The sequence below is a fragment of the Schistocerca americana genome, chromosome 2 (assembly GCF_021461395.2).
Source record: "Schistocerca americana isolate TAMUIC-IGC-003095 chromosome 2, iqSchAmer2.1, whole genome shotgun sequence".
Classification (NCBI taxonomy): domain Eukaryota; kingdom Metazoa; phylum Arthropoda; class Insecta; order Orthoptera; family Acrididae; genus Schistocerca; species Schistocerca americana.
The window spans coordinates 867047362-867070326 of record NC_060120.1 but is presented as its reverse complement, the minus strand read 5'-3'; the positions used below and the strand labels follow the sequence as shown (position 1 = coordinate 867070326).

The window sequence follows — 22965 nt, the reverse complement described above, 5'->3', positions numbered from 1 at the left end:
ATAAGAACCAAACGCAAAATCATAGAAACCTCAATTTTTCATTGTAGACTTTTCCGAATTTCGCGCAGTGTCTCACTTCAACGTAAATATAACAATAACTATTATCATTAACGAGTCCGCCCCCGGTAGCTGAGTGGTTAGCCGGCACGGTAGCTCAGCGTGTTCGGTCAGAGGGCAACTTGCCCTTTGTAATAAAAAACTGAGTAAAGGAATCAACAATCAACTTGAACGGATGTCTTCTGACGTCCTCCCAGACCAAATGCAACGAACAACACCGAACAAAAGTAAAATGTCAATCCATCGGGCCCGGTTTCGATTCGCAGCTGGGTCGGAGAGTTTCTCCTCTCAAGGACTGGGTGTTGTGGTTGTCCTGATCATCATCATTTCATCCCCATTGACGCACAAGTCGGCGAAGTAGCGTCAAATCGAAAGACTTGCACCCGGCGAAAGGTCTACACGACTGGAGGCCCTAGTCACACGACAATTACATTTTTATCACTAACGAAATGATGGAGACATAATCATGAATCCGACATATAAAGCTACAAGTAAAAGAAAAATTATTTTTTTCACTGCATACTTTCTGTAAAAACGTTTGAGAAAGATTGCGGGGCATGCGTCTTCGATTGTGTCATCGCCGACGGCCGAAAGGTGGCTACTTGTCAGCCTCCCCTTCCGAACAAACGAAAGAACTCGCCCAAAGCTTTGGACGAAAGCTGGTCACTGAGCATCGACCATCGTATCCTATGCGGACTATATCAAGCGGTTTATCGCGGCCTGGTGAAATATCACGATAAAAAGTCACGATAAGCCAACCGAAGCGTCCTCACTTCCAGGCGCAATAATATTGTGGTCGACTAATAGACGAACTTGCTCCCACACAGAAGCAACGCACAAACCAAACGAATAAAATGAGAATGAACTTCAGGAAATACTAGATTTGCAATAAAAATTGTCACCTGCCACACCATTACCAGCTTTTCACTTTGAACGGATCCAAAATTCTTCTGTAAACAGTTCAGTCGCATATTTACATATTTGAAAAGAAATTGCGATCGGACTATGTACTAACATTGTCCTACACCGCAGAAATACTTTTATTTTCTTGATTTTGTGCATATGAGGAAGAGTTTCACTTGGCGTTATTTCTGAGTGCTATATGCATCGAACCTCATCATTGTCCCCACGAAAAACTTGCGCTTCATTTGGCACAAACCTTTACGGCAGTAGGCAGATAGGGAATGACTAGTTCTCAGATATATTGTAGAAAATGATAACGATATTTTGGTGACGTGTCCCGTCTTCGTCGTTGGGTGGAAACGGATATAAACAAAGATAAATGACATTTCTATACCGATGCACTCATTGGTCTAGTCCATAATTATAAGCAGAGAGTGATTGCAAATGGAGGCTAGATTACACTGGAAGTCATAAGAAGGTACAACATAATTCGGAAAGAGGTGCTAAGCGGCGATTTATTAAGGACTGTCTTATTTTTAGTAGGTTTTTGAATTCATATAATCGGTTGCAAATAATATAATGTTCTGCAAGTCAGTTTGCCGTTGGCGAAGAACACGAAATGTTCGTGATCCAAGTTTGGATGGGATGTAGCAAGGGAAGGATACGGTAGTGATGGATAATTAATTGCAGTTAAGCGATTAATAGTAATTGATCTGTTCTTTTTTCTTAAAAAATACCTGTTGAGTGGAAATTTTCTGTCCATAAGATGATAATGGAAAGAAGCCGACTGTCCCCTAGTGGTCAATGAGTGATGTCGGCAAAAGTCGGAATATTTCTGTCGCCCGTGTTCTGTTTACGATTGGTGTCAACATCAGCGATCAAACAGTAGTGGCTCGTAAGTGATGTGGCGAAGTGTTGAGTTGTGTGTGTTATTTAAGAAATAAATAACATAACAAGTGCGTTTGAACATTAAGGTCTCTTGCATGTGCTTTCACCAAACCTTGTTACTTCTGTCGTAATTTATGCCGTGATCAGTACGAGGTGCACGAACCTGTGAGTTGTAAGCACGTTGTTCTTCTCGAGCGTTTTCTGGAAATCGAAATTCAAAGTTTTAGAAGCCTGTTGAGCACCATACAAGGACGCCAGCCGTCGAGCAGAGGCATCCGCTCTGGCAGAACGTGGAGAAATATCTCGAGTGGACTTTATTAGTATTACTCCTTGGTACCGCACCATTAAACAACGCTCGTTTTCATATCTCTATTGAAATAGGGATGGTTTACGCCAAAAGTTACTTCTGAACGGCAATTCTTTTTAAATGCTAATGATGTGCGTTTTCCTCCATTACTATTAAAAATAAAGTGAGTTACGTCCATTATGGTTGTCCAAATATGTACTGTGTTTTTCATGCTTCTGTGATGCAGTGGGTGGACCAAAAGCACTACCCATTACCGTGCCTAATACGGTATAGGAAGACCGTTGGCATTCAAACAAGCTTCCAGTCGTCTCGAAATGGATAAATCCTGTACGGTTTCCAAGGAATGTTATATCATTCTTCCCCCAAAATAGTAGCAAGTTCAGGTAACAATTATGGTGAACAGCGATCGCGCACCCTTCTGTCCAAAGTAGACCACAAAGATCTGGTGACTGTGGAGGCCAGGAGAGAAGGACAATTCATCCTCGAGCTCACAAAACCATGCCCGGACATATTACGGTGTATTGATAATTTTTGCTTATGGACCGTCTGACAGCAACTGAATAAAACACAATTTTAGTGTCATATGCGTTTCGCCTTTATTTTCTGCAAGGCATCATCAGTGGCCTGGAATATGTACATGTGTTTGCTATTTAATTTACATTTTGGTCACTGTATCTATAGGTTATAAACAGTTCTTGTGGTTGGTATTTCCTATTATGTAGTAATGTTTTGAACTGTACTTACAGGTTGCGTGGGCGATTTCCTACATATTACGCTCCTGTTGCATTTTTGGTGTTGCTGTTCAGCTTATAAATGCCAATTTGCGGTCCCCCCCCCCCCCATTTCACAGCACTATGAACTGAACACTTGTTTCGATGCAATGTTTTGGTTTCTGTTGCTGACTGTCAGATGTTCTTGCCAAATATCGAATGTTATTGCCAAACTTTCGAATGTAATTATTGAAGTGTATGTGATCTGTTCGTGTGTACATTTGTGTGTGTGTGTGTGTGTGTGTGTGTGTGTGGACAATGCCGGTTGTGTAAACAGGGGTCCTATTGGCTTGGAACACGACATCACCATTGGTGAATAACCATTATACCATAAGATGGAGCTGATCAGCCAGAATGGTCACTCTAATCTTGGTGCTAATGCGATCTTGCAGAATAACCATGCAGCTCATGGAATACGACGATAGCCGGCCGCGGTGGCCGAGCGGTTGTAGGCGGTTCAGTCCGGAACCGCGCGACTGCTACGGTCGCAGGTTCGAATCCTGCCTCGGGCCTGGATGTTTGTGATGTCCTTACGTTAGTTAGGTTTAAGTAGTTCTAAGTTCTAGGGGACTGATGACCTCAGATGTTAAGTGCCATACTGCTCAGATCCATTTGAACCTTTTTTTTAATACCTCGATACAGTTGCCCAAATCATCGCCAGAGCCCCGCCATGTTTCGCTCTTTGGACGTAAACTCGGCCAGAAATTGGAAACAGTGTGAAACAATGCTCATCCGACCAAATGACATTCTTCCATTTCCCTGTACTCCAGGTTTTATGGCTTCAGCATCACATGTTCTAGGTATTTGGCGTCAGTGATGATTGGTTTTGGAATTCCAGCTCACCCTGCAGTTCCCTGCTTGTGGAGGTCCCTTCGTGTTGTTTTGGTGCTGACAGGGTTTGCGAGTGTGACATTCAGTTCTGCAGTGCCTTTTGCAGCTGTCGTCTCTTATTTATCGTCACAGTCCTCTTCAGTGGCCGTCTGCCACGAGCACTGATTGTGATTGTGATTTGATCAACGTCGTTTTTCCTCTTTAATTTTATGCGGTATAAATCTTCGAAAAGGTGCCTCTTGAAACACCAAACGCTTCTACCACCTTTGGTACGAGCACCAACAATTTCTACACGTACTAATTCACTTATCTGCGACATAATGCGCTCACAACTACGCAGAACACTGTTTTGCCCACGTATTGAGGACATTGCGCATATGCCGTTCGTGGTCAAATGCAAAACCACAATCTGTAAGCTTGGCTAACATCTGCATTTATGCTCTAGTATGAGTTTCTCGCGTTGTTTGCATATTTTTGTGTAACCCCTGTAGATGGAAGCCCATATGCTGTCGGCCTACTGGTGACGACCAAGAATTGCAATGTTTGACTACTTCCCTGCGATAACTCTCAAGTTAAGTGCATCTACACTGAAGCGCCAAAGAAACTGGTATAGGCATGCGTATTCAAATACAGAGGTATGTAAACAGGCGGAATATGGCACTGCGGTCGGCAACGCCTATATAAGACGACAAGTGTCTGGCGCAGTTGTTAGATCGGTTACTGCTGCTACAATGGCAGGTTATCAAGATTTAAGTGAGTTTGAAAGTGGTGCTATAGTCGGCGCACGAGCGATGGGTCACTCGTGTATACTTTATAACTGTACGACACAAAGCTTAGCGCCTCGCCTGGGCCCGTCAGCACCGACATTGGACTGTTGGTGACTGGAAACACGTCGCCTGATCGAACGAGTCTCGTTTCAGATTGTATCGAGCGGATGGACGTGTTCTGGAATGGAGACAGCCTCATGAATCCATGGACTCTGCATGTCAGCAGGGTACAGTTCAAGCTGGTGGAGGCTCTGTAATGGTATGAGGCATGTGCGATTGGAGTGATATGAGACCCCTGATACGAACTCTGACAGGTGACACTATGTAAGCATCCTGTGTGATAACCTGCAGCCATTGATGTCCATTGTGCATTCCGATGGACTTGGGGAATTCCAGCAGGACAATGCTACACCCCACACGTCCAGAATTGCTACAGAGTGGCTCCAGGAATACTATTCTGAGTTTGAACACTTCTGCTGGCCACCAAACTCCCCAGACATGAACATTATTGAGCACATTTCGGATGAATTTCAACGTGCTGTTCAGGAGAGATCTCCGCCCCCTCATATTCTTACGGATTTATGGACAGCCCTGCATGATTCATGGTGTCATTTCCCTCCAGAACTACTCCAAACATTAGTCAAGTCCATGCCACGTCGTGTTGCGGCACTTCTGCGTGCCCAAGGGGTCCTACACGATATCAGGCAGGTGTACCAGTTTCTTTGGCTCTTCAGTGTATATTACTAACTGGCTGAAAGTTCTTTGCGTAGCAGTAGCAGGTTGTCTACCTATCGGCTATCAGGGGCAAAAAAAATTGATTAATGTGTTTAATATAATTGTTGACTGAACATAAAAATTTAAAATGTTGTTGTAATCTACTCGTAATGAGGTATAATCGTACGTTAAAATTTAAGATAATAAGTCGGTTGTATTGATGTTAGAAACTGTGTGCATGCCTGGAAGCAGCGTAATTCAGGGCGCGCAAATTACCCAGATTATATTCATTCATTATTTGAGAATGAGGGCGCTTGGCGACTTTCAGCACATTTTACAAATGATGTCAAACTATTCCGAAACTTCCTCGCTGCGACACCACCCGCAAAATAATAAAAAAAGTTTATCATTTACTACATTCTGCTGTTCATGCAGTAAAACTTCAGCGTCTGGCACGAAGTTTTGATTTATTCGGTTTTTGCAACTAATTCCGTTCGCAATGCATTTTTCTGACAGTATCCACAGATACCACTGAATGTACGTGCAAAATAATTGTTTCATTGTACAGCTCATATCTTAAAAGAAAAATTAGCTTTTCAGGAAAATGTCAATAGTTTCTCAATATCGGTAGTATAAATGTTTATACGTAATCTTTGCTCGAAATTATATTGTTATACTGCAGTTTAATGACTTTCGTTTCAGAACTTACTTTTTCTGTGGTCAAGCATAAAATAAACATTTGATTCTATGCATTATTCGTTCAAAAAATGGTTCAAATGGCTCTGAGCACTATGGGACTTAACACCTATGGTCATCAGTCCCCTAGAACTCAGAATTACTTAAACCTAACTAACCTAAGGACAGCACACAACACCCAGTCATCACGAGGCATTATTCGTCAGAAAGGTCTTACATGAGTGTATAATGGGGTTATTCACTTTTATCACTCTGTCGGTTTACCAGTTTTGGTTCTGACTTTTTCATTAGTCTACAGGTGAATAATCCGAAACTAATAAAACCAACATAATTTTATGGAACTGCGTTTTCAACCATAAAAGATTTACATGCTTATCGTCAAATATCTAACACAATATTATTTACGTAGAAATCAGTCGTTTGAAGTTGATTTATAAAGGGGAGTTCGATTCCTTAAAGAATCGGCGGTGTTGGTGGGGGAATACTAATAGATAAACATTCATTTCGTCATGATTCCTTATCATATCTCGCCGAGAATTTAACACTATGATTATCAGATTATTATTGTTCCGTTGGGACAAACATAGAAACATGATGGTTGTAAAAAAACTTTGGTTGAAGATTAGAAAAAAAAGTTACGAGATTCAAACGCACGACGGGCAGATCTCTAGATTGCGGCCGTAGCCGCTGGTGCTATCGTTGCTGGCGCACTCGCAAGGCTTTCAGCAGGCTCGTAAAACTTTGGACTTAAGAAATCTCGGAAACGTTTGAGGAGCGCATAGTATTAAGGCAGCATGTGTTACATCTCTCGAGGTGCTGTAATCGTACGAATGACGCTTTCTGTTATCGAGTCTTTCCCAGTTGGCGTAATCAGCTAGTACGGACCAGGGTAAGGAATGCAGTACTGTGGTGATTATGTCACCCGCTAATGTGCTCTTCAGGTTGCGCTTCCGTTATGTGAAGGAGTTCTAGCTTATGACTCATCGTAAGTCCCAGTCTCTTGTCTCCACCTCCAGCGTCGGCTCGCCATTTTGGAGCACGTGATGTGTCGTAACTCACAGTGGCACGGCGTGGGACTGCGGAGGAATGGTGGGGAGGACAGTGGTAGGGAGTTTACGAGTCTTACGAGCTGCGCATAGCGCTCGCACAGTAGTCTTTGGGCGTCGCACGTGGTCGTTCCGTGGACTCGTTCAAAGCCCATTCGTTGCGGAAGAGGCGACAGTTGAAAATACTACTGCGATTAGCGCCTTACCGATTGCAGGCACTGTGCGGAGAAACTCCACGTTGCTTTTTCTTCATTTGCGAAAGTATACTAGTAGCTTAAAGGCAGCGTTATAATGGGTGCACTCCCATCTCACGCTTAATCGTGAACTATAAAATAATGCCGAAGTGACCGCGAGTTGTGTATCCAATTGATGCGGTGGCTGTGCGCATCTTATGAAAAGTGCATCCCTACCAACTAGGGCAAACTTTCATTGCTTGCAAGCACCTTACTTGAAGAGCACGTAGTTTTGGCTACAAATCGTTTCAGAGTGCTCAAAGGACTGTTGTTTCTGAGTAGCAAGTAAGAAATGGATAAATCTACTTCACCAATGCGGCGTCGCCGGAACAATAAACGCGAGCCGAATTCGGCTGACACCACCACTGCGGTGTCTACTGGAAGCAACAGGTGAGTTCATCTAGATTAGCGTGTCTTGTGATTTTCTCGTAAATACACTTTACACATGCGCTATTACGAGGCTTTTGTTCGTACTGCGGTTGTAGGGAACAATGTATGCTTGCTGTTAAGTAATCAAAGATCTCTCACAGTTTTGTTTCGGAAGAAAGCTGCCGTTCGAATAAAAATGAGAACCATAAATATCTTTAGCCTAGCGTCAAACGACTGCAGACATTCATTTGATAGTTACATCTTATTTTTCCGACCGGTACTGTTTTCGCTGGATGCTGCAGTCCATAGTTTTTGACGCAGAAACATCTTTGATTGCGGCTGCGTCACTACCGTGTGATCTGCAAAGTTGGGAAAAATATAGTTTCCTGCGCTATTGCCACGACATATCAACACGAACTCCATGTTTTGTGTGCTATGCCGACATTGAATCACTGTTAGTGCCAACAAAAAGAAAAAAGTCATGTAAGAAGTGCATGCAAAGCATTTTTCCTAAGTTTCAGATGTCCATAATAGCTGCTCAAATGTATTTAGAACGTTGCTAGAATGATAAACAGTATTTCCTTTGTTTTACGTGGTTAAAGTCATTTGAACATTTCGCTTACGAAATAGCTATTTACTTAGGCAATGATTTTCATCTTGCTTTTTCGTCTCAAGGAATAACATTTATTTACGTAAATTGAGCATTGATTAGTAGTTGCACATTTCGACTGCGGAATGTAGTATTTGTACACAAGAAATATGCTTGCTGTTGTTGCACTGAAAACGTATTCGTGGTCTTCCTCTGATTGCTGTTCAAAACTTCTTTCACATTTCTGTATGGATTTTACATGGTGCGACATAGTCTTCTAAGAGGTCTGCAACCATTATGCAGCTCTATCGATAATGTCTTTTTGTCTTGAATAATAAAGAATTTTAGCAGTCAAGTAAAAACGAGTTACCAGTTACATCAGAACCACAGACTTAATTTTTTTTTAAATATTAGTACGTACATAAAAGTACTGAAGCCATTAGCTGATACGTTTTCTTTCCATAATATATTTTCAGCTTCTCCTGTATTCCAGTTGATTGCTACGGTACATTTCTGTGATTTATATTTATGACTGAGAATTTACGAACTCTTCCTTAAGCGATATCTGCACTTTTTGTGGAACAAAATTACTTGATTGTTTATATTTAATAAGTAGCGCAAAAACAAGTATGAGCTGGTGTGAAGGAAGCCACATGTCCATATTCTAAAAGGAATAGCTAGTTTCAGCGTTTGATACACATTTTCTGTTGCTGGCTAGTCACGTATTGTCTACAGCTCAAGCCTGAACGAGAATTATATAAAAACAGATAACACAATATACACTGCGGTGAATATAACTTGGAGTAATTTAATTTCCATAAAAAATGCATAGTGGCTAGTTCATGCATCCTGTGCCGTTTATGACAGATCCTGGGTGAAAGTGGAACAATATTGTTTATTCATTAAACCACAAGAAAGACGATACCAGTTGGAAGCTACTCTTCCATGCTCTTGCACTGCAAAAGAGACAATACGTTTTTTGACAAACTATCAGATCCGTAATTCTTGCTTGGTTGGTTGGTATTTTCGGGGAAGGGAACCAAACAGCGAGGTCATCGGTCCCGTCGGATTAGGGAAGGAAGTCAGCCGTGCCCTTTCAAAGGAACTATCCCTCCTTTTGCCTGAAGCGGTTTAGGGAAATCACTGAAAACCTAAATAAGGGTGACCGGAAGCGGATTTGAATCGTCCTCCCGAATGCGAGTCCAGTGTGCCAACTACGGCGCCACCTCGCTCGATTGTTATTCTTGTTGTCTACACAACGGATAATCATCCTTCGCTCCAAACTTTAAAAACTCCCACTCTAGAGCCCCTTTCATATCTATGTAATGAGCTAATTGTAAAAAATTATGACTCTGATATCTGCACGACACATAGAGTGTTGTGTTTGGTTTATGTTGATGTCATTTGGGCTCAATAATTAACTACTAGAAAGTATGCAGCGCGCTTTCCTAAAACAGTCAATGTGTCTGGTGCACCCGAAAACATTACAGCACTTACAACAGACACTAATTCACGTGTAGATCTTATACTGAGGAAGGCTCCTCATGGATGCATAATAAGTTAATATATACTTTAACAGTAGAGATCAACACACGATGAACTCGTTCTGTGCTGCGCGGGGTGTCTCATCTAAGAGCCGACAGGAGTGTTTTCTCTGGTGTTTCGGCTGATATTCGCAATTTCATTTTTGGAGTGCATAGCTGGAGTCAAATATTGCTCATCGCGTTTTTAAAGGTTCGGTTTGTTTCTAATTCCAAACAAAAAGATTTTTAAATCGGAATTTTACGTGCCTATTCGGTAGAGCGGTATCACAATAGTCTAGTGCAATATCGATATGTATTAACAGTTTCAGTAATACATGAAGAATAACCAGCCAGTATTCCAGCAGCGAGAGCACTGCCCACGCTCGCATTGACTGCTACCGCCACGCTGGAACGATATTCAGTCGCTGATGGGGTACTAGTATTGTTTCTGTTGGTACAAATCGCCAACACGAATATTGCACTAGATTGATCTGAGCTGTTCTATCCAAGGTGCACGTGAAATTTCTATTTTCAAATATTTTTGTTTTTAACAGGAAACAAACGGACGCTATCTATTGACACTGGTCGTCGCACGAAAGACGCGATGAGTATCATTTGTCTGGGCTGACTCCAGCTACATGTTGCAAAAATAAATTACAAATAACTGTCGAAACACCGTAGAACATGCACCTGATGACTCTCAGGAGAAATGCCCAGTATATTGATAACTAATATCTCATTTTGGCGTCATTTGTTATTGTCAAAAACACTTGCAACATACCGCTGATGAGACCACGTTCATCACTCTAAAATCCAATTTGAGGTACAAATTAGTCGTCTTTTTCTTCATGTTTGGTAACAGAAGCTGACAGAGACGTTCATTACCCACATATACTTTTATTCCGAATGTCAACAAATTGAATATATGCCAGTTTCGTGATGATAACTTCCCTGGTAGATGGATTTGTCGAGATGAGTTCTCTAGGGCTTCCCTCAACCTTCCCCTACTACAGTCGCCAGACTTTAGTCCTGGTTACTTCAAGAACATTGCTTACATCAGTATAGTCAAAGATCTGGTAAAATTGCACCACAGAAATGAGAGGACAGCCACAGTGAAAATGACCCATGAATCAATAAGCGGATTCATAAGGAGAATTAAAACTGGGAACGCTACAAACAGTTGTGAAAGTATGCTGAAAAGATCAGCACTGAAAGCTTTCTGGTTTACTTTATCAAATGAATGGAAACTTCTCCCCACATTTCTTATTAACATAAATTTTGTAACGTTCAGTAATCGGCAGATAATTATATACACATTCTACATCAATTACTGACGCAAACGTTAAATTTTGAAAAAGGAAAGTAAATTGCGTCAGTACCTTCCCCCAACCCTTCTCCTCTCTCTCTCTCTCTCTCTCTCTCTCTCTCTCTCACACACACACACACACACACACAAACACACACACACACACACACACAGAATGAGAGAGAGAGAGAGAGAGAAACAGAGACAGACAGACAGAGAAGTGGTGTATTTAGTAGCGTACATCATGTTAAGTCTGCTAAATGCGTTGAGCTGGTTCATCAGCAGTCGTATAAGCCATCAAGTTTCCACAATACGTATTCTGGAATATTTTCTATGAAATATCCCAGAATAAGAATAGTAGTGCTATTAATGCAAAACATCTTAGTAGGTAAGTCTAGAAGCAATATTTGTGCAATAAAATCATAAGAGTTAATGAAACTGCGTCTGTCTGATTGAGACTGTTGATCTTCAAAGTATCACATGGTTACTTTGAACAGAATGCAAACATTGTAGTTTTTCTCCAGATAAAGTTTTTACTCATCAACAAGTTCATTAATGCTGTGTGTTTTTCTCGAACTAGCTGTTTATTAATACTAGCTGATTACCTGGCGATGTGGGAGTATGTATATATTCCAATCTTCTATTTGCCCATCCCGTCCTTCTCCATCTCCTCCTCCCTCTGCCCATCTCAACCTCTCCACTTAAGTCTATCTCCTGCTCCCCCTCCATCACCTCTTCCCCTCCCCAATTCCACCTCCTCTCCCCTCCCTCCATCTCTGTGTCCACCTTCTCCCCCACCATTTCCCTGTCCTTCTCCTTATCTCCCCTCTCTGTCCAACTTCTCCTCCTTCCTTTCTCAGTCCATGCTGCCCCCCCCCCCTCTCTCTCTCTCTCTCTCTGCCAGTCTCCTTCCATTTCCCTTTCTCCGTCCATTTGCCCTCCCCATCACTGTCCATTTATCTTTTCCCCTCTCGTTGTTCATCTCGTCCTCTCCCCTATCTGTGTCCATCTCCTGCCTTCCCTCCCCGCCCCCGCCCCTCTGTTTGTCCTCCTGGCCCCTCGGTTCCCGCATTATCAGTTACTGGTTCTTACCCACACAATATTTCTTTCCAGATAGTAAATAATATGTGTACTAAGTTTGTCTGATATTGATCCAGAGGTTAATGTGGAGAGTTTCACGTGCGACAGTGCCAGCTTGCGCCCTTGTCAGATGCATTTAACATATCTCACTTTTGTGGTGTACTAATTTTATTTCGCCAGTAGCTGTAGCGAAATTTGCTCTGCATTGTCATTATCACGCAACTCAATGTTTATGATGTCATATCTACTGAACTATGTGTCGTACAGTCATATATTTTTGCAGGTACATCCAGTAGTTTATGTGAATACCGTCTACAAAGTGTGTTGTGAATAGAGGCAGTAGTAAAGAAGTAAAAAATAAAAACGCCATGCCTGAGGGGGCAGTTTTACTGCAAGAACAGCTAAAATGTAGTAATTGAAACTTTTTTCTTTTCTTCATTTTGTGGAGGGTGTCGCCAAAAAAAGTGTTCTAAAAGTTTGACATTATGTGTAATGTCGGTTGCTAGTCACTAAGTGCTCTTATCTACATCTACATTTATACTCCGCAAGCCACCCAACGGTGTGTGGCGGAGGGCACTTTACGTGCCACTGTCATTACCTCCCTTTCCTGTTCCAGTCGCGTATGGTTCGCGGGAAGAACGGCCGGAAAGCCTCCGTGCGCGCTCGAATCTCTCTAATTTTACATTCGTGATCTCCTCGGGAGGTATAAGTAGGGGGAAGCAATATATTCGATACCTCATTCAGAAACGCACCCTCTCGAAACCTGGACAGCAAGCTACACCGCGATGCAGAGCGCTTCTAGCAGAGTCCGCCACTTGAGTTTGATAAACATCTCCGTAACACTATCGCACTTACCAAATAACCCTGTGACGAAACGCGCCGCTCTTCTTTGGATCTTCTCTATCTCCTCTGTCAACCCGACCTCAAATACGGGATGAATATACTCTGGCTTTTTGCTCGTTGTAAGCTACGATTCTTTTTTTTTCACCCCCTCCCCACCCCTTTGAGAGGTAGGTGGTTCTTACCCTCCATTTGCTTTTTTTTTCAGATAGTAAGTGATATGTGTACCAAGTTTGGTCGAAATCGGTCCAGTTGTTTCGGAGAAGATGTTTAACATTTATGACATGTATGGGTCATTATTCTTGTGATGTATGATGGGTGTGTTATACAAACACAGGAATTCTGGTAAAGTGAATGAAGATTAGGACATTACTTGCAGTCAACGACGAGGTCATTAGAGACCGAGCACAAGTTCGAAATGGGGGAGAGGTGAATAAAATCAGCCGCTCCCTTTCTAAGGAACCATCTTAGTGTTTGCCTTATGCCATTTGAGGAAACCACGGAAACCTACACCTGGACAGACAGACAGAGATTTGAGCCGCCGACCTCGAGAATTCAACTCCAGTTTGTTATCACTGAGCGATCTCGCTCCGTAAATTCTGGAGAGATATTTTCTAGCAAGAAGTTAACTCCTGATGTCGAGTTTTGCTTTCAGTTTTAACCAGTAAGCAAGTGAAAAAATCATTGTTGTGGTACGTGTAGAAACTTTAAAAGAACTGATTCATTCATCTTGCGGTGAATAGATACGGACTCACATCGTCGCGCAGTGAACAAAATACGAGAATACGTAATGTGAGGAAAACTTTGTATTGGACGGAAGAGTTCCTAGCAAACAGAACACAACACGTTATTCCGAACGGAGATAAATCTTCAGAAGCGAACGTTACAGGTCCATTACCTTTCAGAGTATACGCTCTAAGAAAAGAAAGGAAAAAAAGCGACGCAACGCGAAGGAATTATCCGAATAGGACGGCAATCAGTAGATATGGTGTACATCTACAGATAAACAAATGATTACAATTTCAGAAAAAATGGATGATTTATTCAAGAGAAAGAGCTTCACAAATTGAGCAAGTAATAATTCGTTGGTCCACCTCTGACCGTCATGCAAGCAGTTCTTCGGCTTGTCATTGGTTGACAGAGTTGCTGGAAGTACTCCTGAGGGATGTCGTGCCAATTCTGTCCAAGTGGCGTGTTAGAGCGTCATAATCTCGAGCTGGTGGCAGGGTAGCGCACATAATGCTCCAAACGTTGTCTACTGGCGACCTTGCTGACCAAGATAGGGTTTGGCAAGCACGAAGATAAGTAGAAGTAACTCTCGCCGTGTTTGGGCGGGCATTATCCTGCTGAAATGTAAGTCCAGCATGGCTTGCCACGAAGGGCAACAAAACGGGTCGAAAAATATCGTTGACGTACCACCGTGCTGGAAGTGTTGCCGCGGAGACAACCAAAGAGGTCCTGCTATGAAAACAAATGGCATCTCAGACCATTACTCCTGGTTGTCGGGCCATATTGGGGGCGACAATCAAGTTGGTAACCCACTGCTGTCCGTGACGTCTCCAGACACTTCGCTACACATCGGGGCTCAGTTCTAAGTGGAATTTTTCACTGAAGACAATTCTATTAGAATCAGTGAAATTTTCAGGTCGATTTTTGATGACAACAGTTCAACTAGTAAAAAATCTAATTCTGTATTTCTGTACTTGTACTATCACAAACAAAACGTAGTGCCTCAGTGTTAATGGCGCTTGGAACAAAAACTTCTTTCCTGCTATTCTATCGGAAACTGGCGGTTTTGAGACCATGGCTGCTGAATAAAATACGTGTTGATTCTTGCAAACCTACAACCAGCCGCTGTTAAATAATGCTATTTATTTACACAACAACAGAAATTAGGAAAAGAATTGCAATGGCAAAAGAAGGATTCAAGAGGAAACAGAAATTACTTTGTGGGCCACTAAACAAAGATCTGAGGAAAAGACTTGCAAATGTTACTTCTGGAGTGTTGCACTATATGGTGCGGAGACCTGGACATTGAGGAAGGAAGAGGAAAGAAGATTGGAGGCACTAGAGATGTGCATATGGAGAAGAATGGAAAAAGTGAAATGGGAAGACCGAGTAAGGAATGAAGAAGTATTAAGAAGAGTTGGAGAAGAAAGAAACATGTTGAAAGTCATCAGAAAGAGAAAACGAAACTGGATTGGGCATTGTTTGAGGAGGGACTGTTTATTGAATGAAGGAATAGAAGGAATGGTGGAGGGAAAAAGGGGAAGAGGAAAAAGAAGATATCAAATGCTGGACAATATCAAAGGAGGCAAATATTCAGAAATGAAAAGACTGGTTATGGACAGACAAAACTGGAAGAGGCTTAACCCATGGCAAGACCTGCCATACCACTACTATTTACACAAAAAGCGCCGTTAACCGTTTTGAACCGACTCTTTCATCTTCAGACGGCTGCTCACGTTTGTATTGTATTTGCTGTTGTTTAAATTAGCTGTAGAGGAAAAACAGTCAACAATTAATATAAACAGCATGATTAGCAGTGGCTGGTTGTTGTTTCCTCCTTTGCAAGAATCGTCTTGTAAAAACCTTCTTATTGGCACTTAACAACCAGTCAGCTTCTTGGTGTGGTGCTTACAATTACAACGTTCTTAGTAAAGTATTTATTTTCTAATTTGTCTCATTATTTTGGGGCTGATGCGATGAGCAGCATAATTCTCTGGTATCAGAATACCTTCTCATTTATTTTTTTATAAAAATTAGTTATGTACAAACAGAGATACTTTGTTTTGTTTTATTGTCATAACAAGTATGAAATCTGGCACTTAAAAAGGTTTTTCGTTTATTGTATTCATATAAAGTGATTACATAAACATAGTACACACAGAAAAACGTCTAAAAAGCAAGGAACATGCTTTCGACGGTAATATGCAGAGAATGTTTGTAAGTGTAGTGCAAGTGCGTTTCTCTACGTGTGCCGACACAAGATAAAACACAGAAATTGTCAACACATTCAAAACTTACTGTAAGTACCATTTTCCTTGTGTAAAAAGTTAGGATGTAAACCGTTTTAAATCGTTATTACTGTACATAAAAGAAATTGTATATTGTTTCTAATACCCAATGAAGATGCCTTTAACACAAAAGACAAAATGCGTTTGAGTTAATGCAAACCAGTGGGACGAAAAATGTGTATGGTATACAGACGGATACGCTTCTTACGCTTATGTCAATTTAGTATTATCAGCTAAACGATTCTTTTCATTCCTCTGCTGCCTTTTAATGTAAGCGTGTTGCTGCTGAAAGATGGTGGTGGGACGCAGTTATGAAGTCTTTTTAGACCTTTCGCAGTTGCTGGTGTTTTCCCACAAGAAAAACCGTGATGAAAAAGAGGCAGTTGTTCAAGTTGGAGAGAACGATGTAGGCAGACGTCGTAATTCACCACCGTTAAATGAGTTGTGGATTTACGAGTTGGCTGTTTACTGAGTTATCTGATCTTCACGCTGCCGACTTCCACTCACTTCAGAAATCAAAACAACTGAATGTTCAGATGACGCCCTGTCGCTGCCTTCATTCGCCACCTGCAACGAACATTTTTAAAGTGTACGGTGTTACCCGACAGTAACTGGACAATTCAACGGCATATGAGAATAGTTCTGTTCCTATTCACAAATGCCATTAAAGGCGCATTAAGGCACAAAAGGCTATTAGCTTTATTTTGTCGGATATTCTTCCTTTTTTGTTACGACCATTTCTCAGTATTCGGTTGTTGATTTTGTTCCTGTATTAAAAGAAACAGTCTTATCTTTTCAAAAGGCGACAGACTTTTCTTCGGCATTGTGAAGTGCAATGAGGTACCACTTCTAGTATTTCTTCTCAGAGTGTCTTTCGACAGATGTATTCACGTATCATTTAAGTAAGTTTTTCACTATGTTGACTGGAATTCACTATTTTAAGGTAGTTAGGGACTTAAAGGTTATCAAAAAAATGTACAGAAAACAGACTAAGAGACGAAGGACATGAAAAGGAGGACAGTAATTGAGAAGAATCTGTACATTGGGCGATAAAGACAGCCAAGGAGACATCTTAAAGAGAATTACAGGTCGGGGAGAGCAATTATAAATTTTAAGGCTTTCTGGTGGATTAATTGTCAGAGACAGCAAAAGAATTGAAAGAGCAATTGAAAGAAATAAAAAGTACCTTGGAAAGAGACTATATGATAAACATCAACATAAGTAAAGGAATGGAGTGCAGATGAACGAAGTCAGTTGACACTTAAGGAATTAGATTAGGACATAGGAACTGAAAACAGTAACAGGGGATACTGTGATCATGAAGGCGGTTCCTCCTGGACGAGGCTCTTCCATTAGTTTTGCTTTTGCTCACTGGAAGAGAACTCAAATCAAGCGAATTCGTGTCTCGGCTTACCCGTAGATTCACACATGGCTCTGAGCACTATGGGACTCAACATCTTAGGTCATAAGTCCCCTAGAACTTAGAACTACTTAAACCTAACCAACCTAAGGACATCACACACACCCATGCCCGAGGCAGGATTCGAACCTGCGACCGTAGCAGTCCCGCGGTTCCGGACTGCAGCGCCAGAACCGCACGGCCACCGCGGCCGGCTTATCCGTAGATACGCGACCTTTTCAGAGGGAACGACAGTCAAAATTTTCGACGTATTTTAAATGTCTTTTAGCGCACAATAGATTCAGCTGGAACGGTGGCGCAGTGGCTAGCGTCCCGTCCTCTCCCCTCTGCGCCCCTTGCTCAGAACCCAGTTACTGTTTTTATTTTACGTTTTTGCATTTATCTACATTTATGTCCGTAGAAAGTTACTATGGGAATGTTTGTTATTACGTTAGGAGATGCAAGGGCGTTATAATGATTTTAATATTACAATTGGATTTTACAATAAGTGTCATATAATTCATTGAAGCGCTAAGGAAATTGGTATAGGCACGCGTATTCAAATACGGAGATATGTAAACAGGCAGGATACGGCGCTGCAGTCGACAACGCCTCTGTAAGACAATAAGTGTCTGGTGCAGTTGTTGGATCGGTTACTGCTGCTACAGTGGCAGGTTATCAAGATTTATGTGAGTTTGGACGTGGTGTCATAGTCGGCGCACGAGCGATGGGACACATCTCCGAGGTAGCGATGAAGTGGGGATTTTCCCGTACGATCATTTCACGAGTGTACCGTGAATATCAGGAATCCGGCAAACCACGAAATTTCCGACATCGCTGCAGCCGGAAAAAGATCCTGCAAGAACGGGACCAACGGCGACTGAAGAGAATGGTTCAACGTGACAGAAGTGCAACCTTTCCGCAAACTGCTGCAAATTTCAATGCAGGGCCATCAGCAAGTGCCAGCCTGCGAACCATTCAACGAAACATCACCGATTTGGGCTTTCGGAGTCGAAGGCCCACTTCGATGACTTCACGAAGCAAGTCTTTACGCCTCGCGTGCGCTGGTCAACACCGACATTGGACTGTTGATGATTGGAAACATGTTGCCTGATCGGACGAGCCTCGTTTCAAATTGTATCGAGCGGATGTACGGTCAAACTGGGGGAGGCTGTTTTAATGGTGTGGTGCGTGTGCAGTTGGAGTGATGTGGGACCCCTGATAAGTCTGCATACGACTCTTACGGGTAACATGCGCGTCCTGTCTGATCACATGCATGCATCCATGTCCATTGTGCATTCCGACGGACTTGACAATTCCACAAGTCCAGAATTGCTACAGAGTGGCTCCAGGAACACTCTTCTGAGTTAAATACTCCCGCTGCCCACGAAACTCCCCATACAAGAACTTTATTGAGCATATCTGGGATGCCTTGCAACGTGCTGCTCAAAAGAGGTCTCCATCCCCTCGTAGTTTTACGGATTTATGGACAGCCCTGCAGGATTCATGGTGTCTGCTCCCTCCAGCACTACTTCAGACATTATTCGAGTCCATGCCATGTCGTGTTGCGGCACTTTTGCGTGCTCGCAGGAGCCCTACACGATATTAGGCAGGTGTACCAGTTTCTTTAGGTCTTCAGTGAATATATGTGTATGGTATTTTCAGGAATTATAATTTTTTAAATTCTCACGTTCTTATGTTTCATTCTTATTTCAATGCTTATATTAATTCTTATATTTTAATGCTTATCCTTCAGAAAGATCTGGTGCATTGACTTGGATGATAACTGACCAATCGTAGAAATATTCTAAAAATAAAAATTCCGAACAACACGATCATCATGTTCTGGGAGATTTGCCATAATGACATTTCTTCGTATGAACCTCACTCAGGAAAGAAACAACGTTTACATTGCCGAAGGTGTGATACGTTGGCAATAATTTCGCTGCAAACAACGCATAAAATATCACTGGCGCTTGAAACCGATTATGAATCATTATACACTACATGAATTTCGCCGAAAACAATTTCAAATAATTTCCTGATTTATTTATGGTTCTCTTTAAATTCATTCACCAGGCGCACAATTAAAAGACCAATAGAGATAACGTTATTTTAATATACATGGAAAACATTAGTGTAATAATCTACTACGGAATGGGCAGAGAAATGAAAAACAAAAATAAAAACAATATTCGGGATTCGGACACAGGGTGCAAATTGTGAAACAGCAACGCTAGCTACTGTGCCGTCGCTTCAGTTGAAGTGATTATTTTCTGAAAGGCACGTAAGTGACCACGAAAATGTTGACCGTCTTACATCTGCATTTTCATTTCCAGAGCTCATGTTGAAACTTTATTCACTTTAGAAGCAAATGAATATACATTTCGCTGAGTGGTGTCGTAGCTTCGATTACGGAAGACTACACAAATTGTAACATTTTTTGTTGACTGTCCTCTTTATCGATTGCTACCAACTTAAGCTATCTATCAGCGATGGCTCATTCGAAGCAGTGTGAAATGTTGTCGCTTTGTGTGAGTCAGTTGAGAAATGAGTAATGTAACGAGCGTGTTTAAACATGAACGTCCGTACCGTCTACTGTCGCGATCTTTGTTACTTCCGCGTGCGCCGATCGGTACGAGGCGAGCTCGTCTGTGCGTTGCCAGCGAGAAACAAGTGAACATTGCGTCCTCCCATGACTCCTCTAAGGTTTATGCCATGTCATTCTTCCTTCGCTCCATGTATTTCCTTGCTAACACTCTTCTTTATGTAAAAACACGAACAGGAAATAGACCGAGAGGTGTCAGTTGGGGAATTTCAACTATGGATAGTACTTCGCAGTGTTAATATCGTAATATTTATACCAGTAACACTGATGAAATATAGGGCAGAAACCGGTGATCATTAATGGACACGGAGGAATTTAAAAAAAAAAATCTATGATGCGGTAGATACCGGGAAAGAGGGCAGAGTTGGTCACCCTACTAGAAGAAGCCGCACGGATAGGAGGGCGGATTGGCAGGTGAGGGGGATCTAGTACAGAATATGCAGAAGACGTAAGAGTTGATTCTGGATGCATGGGCATTCGTAGAAATGTATTTAAGAGCAGGGAAGGTTCTGAAATTGCCACCTTTCGTACAACTGAGTTTCAGAACGTATTATATTTCTCCCAGAACTCAGTTTGACAGAAAGTTCACAAAACTTACCGTATCTCAAACGACTGATAGGTACACTCACAATATTTTTTTAAAGATAGATTACTGTGCCCTAAACGCGGTCTTGTTTACAGACTACCCACACTATACTAAAATTCTCCCAATAAATCGAAGTCAGAATTTCGCTTTCCCTACAACAATCTTTACATGCTCATTCCATGTCACATCGCGTTGCGTCATTACGTCCAGATATTTAATCGACGTGACAATGTCATGCAGTACACTACTAACGCATAAGTCGAACATTACGGGATTGTTTTTTCTTACTCATATGTTTGAACTTTCAGTTTTATTATTGGTATTAGCACATGAATAAAAATAATTTTGCGGTATCTAGGTGGATACCTTGGATTTAATCAAAAGATGAATGCAATTTCAAAGAACTGAATCAAAAAGCCGTAATTTATATTGGTATTGCCGGCCGGTGTGGCCCAGCGGTTCTAGGCGCTTCAGTCTGGAGCCGCGCGACCGCTACGGTCGCAGGTTTGAATCCTGCCTCGGGCATGGATGTGTGTGATGTCCTTAGGTTAGTTAGGTTTAAGTAGTTCTAAGTTCTAGGGGACTGATGACCTCAGCTGTTAAGTCCCATAGTGCTCAGAGCCATTTGAACCATTTTTTTTATATTGGTATTGTTCTTTCCACTGGCGTCTACCCCGCCTAGCACGGGCTCCACTGTCTTCAAATTCTGACAATTATCTTATTTAACTTTTGCGGCCAGAAGCTCTTCGTGTGATCGCAGTCGTCAGTTACCTACGGGAGGTACGCCTTGTGTACCACCTGTGTGTGGACTGAGCGGACTTTGTTCTGTGTGCGATCGTATTTTAACAGATTGTATAACGTGCTTATTGATGCGGAAGGGGGGGGGGGGAGGGGGGGGATAGCCCAGCTCTTCCCAAGCGAGCTTGAAACACCGGCTAAGACCCACAATTAGGCCGGCCGGTGCACCAGCCGGATTCGATCCGGACCTCGCTCACTTCCCTGTTCCCTGTGCCGTAAGCTAGCGCACTGTGCGTTCCACTATGCGAGCAAGTTGACGGACAGATTCTTATTAAAACTGTAAAAAGATAAAATTAGCACATACTAATGAAATGTGCTTGCCATTCTGCTGCTGCCAATGTACAGATTCTTAGTCAATTCTCTCTCCCTCTCTCTCTCTCTCTCTCTCTCTCTCTCTCTCTCTCTCTCTCCGTCCGAACAGGTCACGAAGGCCCAACGGTACCGACAGGCCGCCGTGTCATCCTCAGCCCACAGGCGTCACTGGATGCGGAGTGTGACATTCTGCTTCCCAAGTTGTTGCAGCTGTCTGACAGGTCATTCACAGTGGAAACATACGAGTAATTATCATACCTTCTGTTGCGCAAACTGCCTTTCACATTGCTTTGCAAGAGGACCAAGCAGCTAATTCGACATTTCTGAGTTCGGTATGAAAAGTTGTTGTATCTTTCATCAGTATTCTTATTTGTAGCCCAAAAACAATAGTTTCTTTTAACGTTGCTTCTCTAAATTTTGGAAACTTTTCTTTCGAATGATTGAAAGCCCGACCTCTTTTTTCCACAGCTTTTACAAAGTTCTTCTTAAGGTCCAACTTTCGATGAAAAGGAGGAAACATGTTTTTCTCGGGCTCAACTAGTGGTCTGTTGTTCACATTTTCCTTTCCCGATACATATCGTTTCCTGATGGGAAGTCATTCTTGGTGTCACAGTTGTACCATAAACACAAAAAGCAGAATGTCATGAACCCATCCTGTAAAAGTGTGGCTTGCAAGTTACAGAAAAGAAAAGACAACCCATCATTTCGAGCCGCTGGCAAAGGCACTGCAGATACATTTGGATTCTTTATTTTACGTCTAGACTTGCTTGAATGCCCTTCAGTACTTGTGACGCAGAAGTAACAGTCTTAAAAATGGTCTTTCAGCTGGCTCCTCAGTACCTGAACAGTAAATGGCATGGCTAGGCATTTTCTTTTAAATCATTCGGCTAAAGTGGTAGTATAGGTTGTACAGGTAATATGAGGTCCAAAAGTTTTGTGTTGATCACCAATAGAAAAACCATAATATGGTTTTTACGCCTTCTTTACTGAATCAGTGATTAGACATCTAAACAAAAGAACATTTAACAACAAAATAAGATACATAAAAATAAACACCCTTAAAAACTCAAAAATCATACTTGCTAGAACATTTTGAAAGGTAGATTCGGCTTCTATGTGCCAAAATACATATAAAAAGTAGATTCCGAGTCATCACATTGCAAATGCAAAATGGTGATTGAGTAGTACTGTTTCAGGTTGGCTACCGCAGCTAAAGTTAAACAAAATTTGTCTTCAAAGCTATATTTCTTTGGAATGTGTGTAAGGTGTAGTCAAGACCAGCATTCGACTAGATGAATGTGGGAAGTCTCTCGAAAGCACCATTCA

General features: G+C 42.0%; 1 protein-coding gene across 1 annotated transcript in view; it reads left to right on the top strand.

Moving 5' to 3' along the window:
• Positions 1 to 7518: 7518 nt before the first annotated feature.
• Positions 7519 to 22965, top strand: part of LOC124595716 — a 113839-nt gene continuing 98392 nt past the window's right edge. The window contains exon 1 of the mRNA XM_047134583.1: positions 7519 to 7602. Within this exon, the coding sequence (XP_046990539.1) occupies positions 7526 to 7602 (77 nt within the window). The 5' untranslated portion in view covers positions 7519 to 7525. The remainder of the gene's footprint in view (positions 7603 to 22965) is intronic.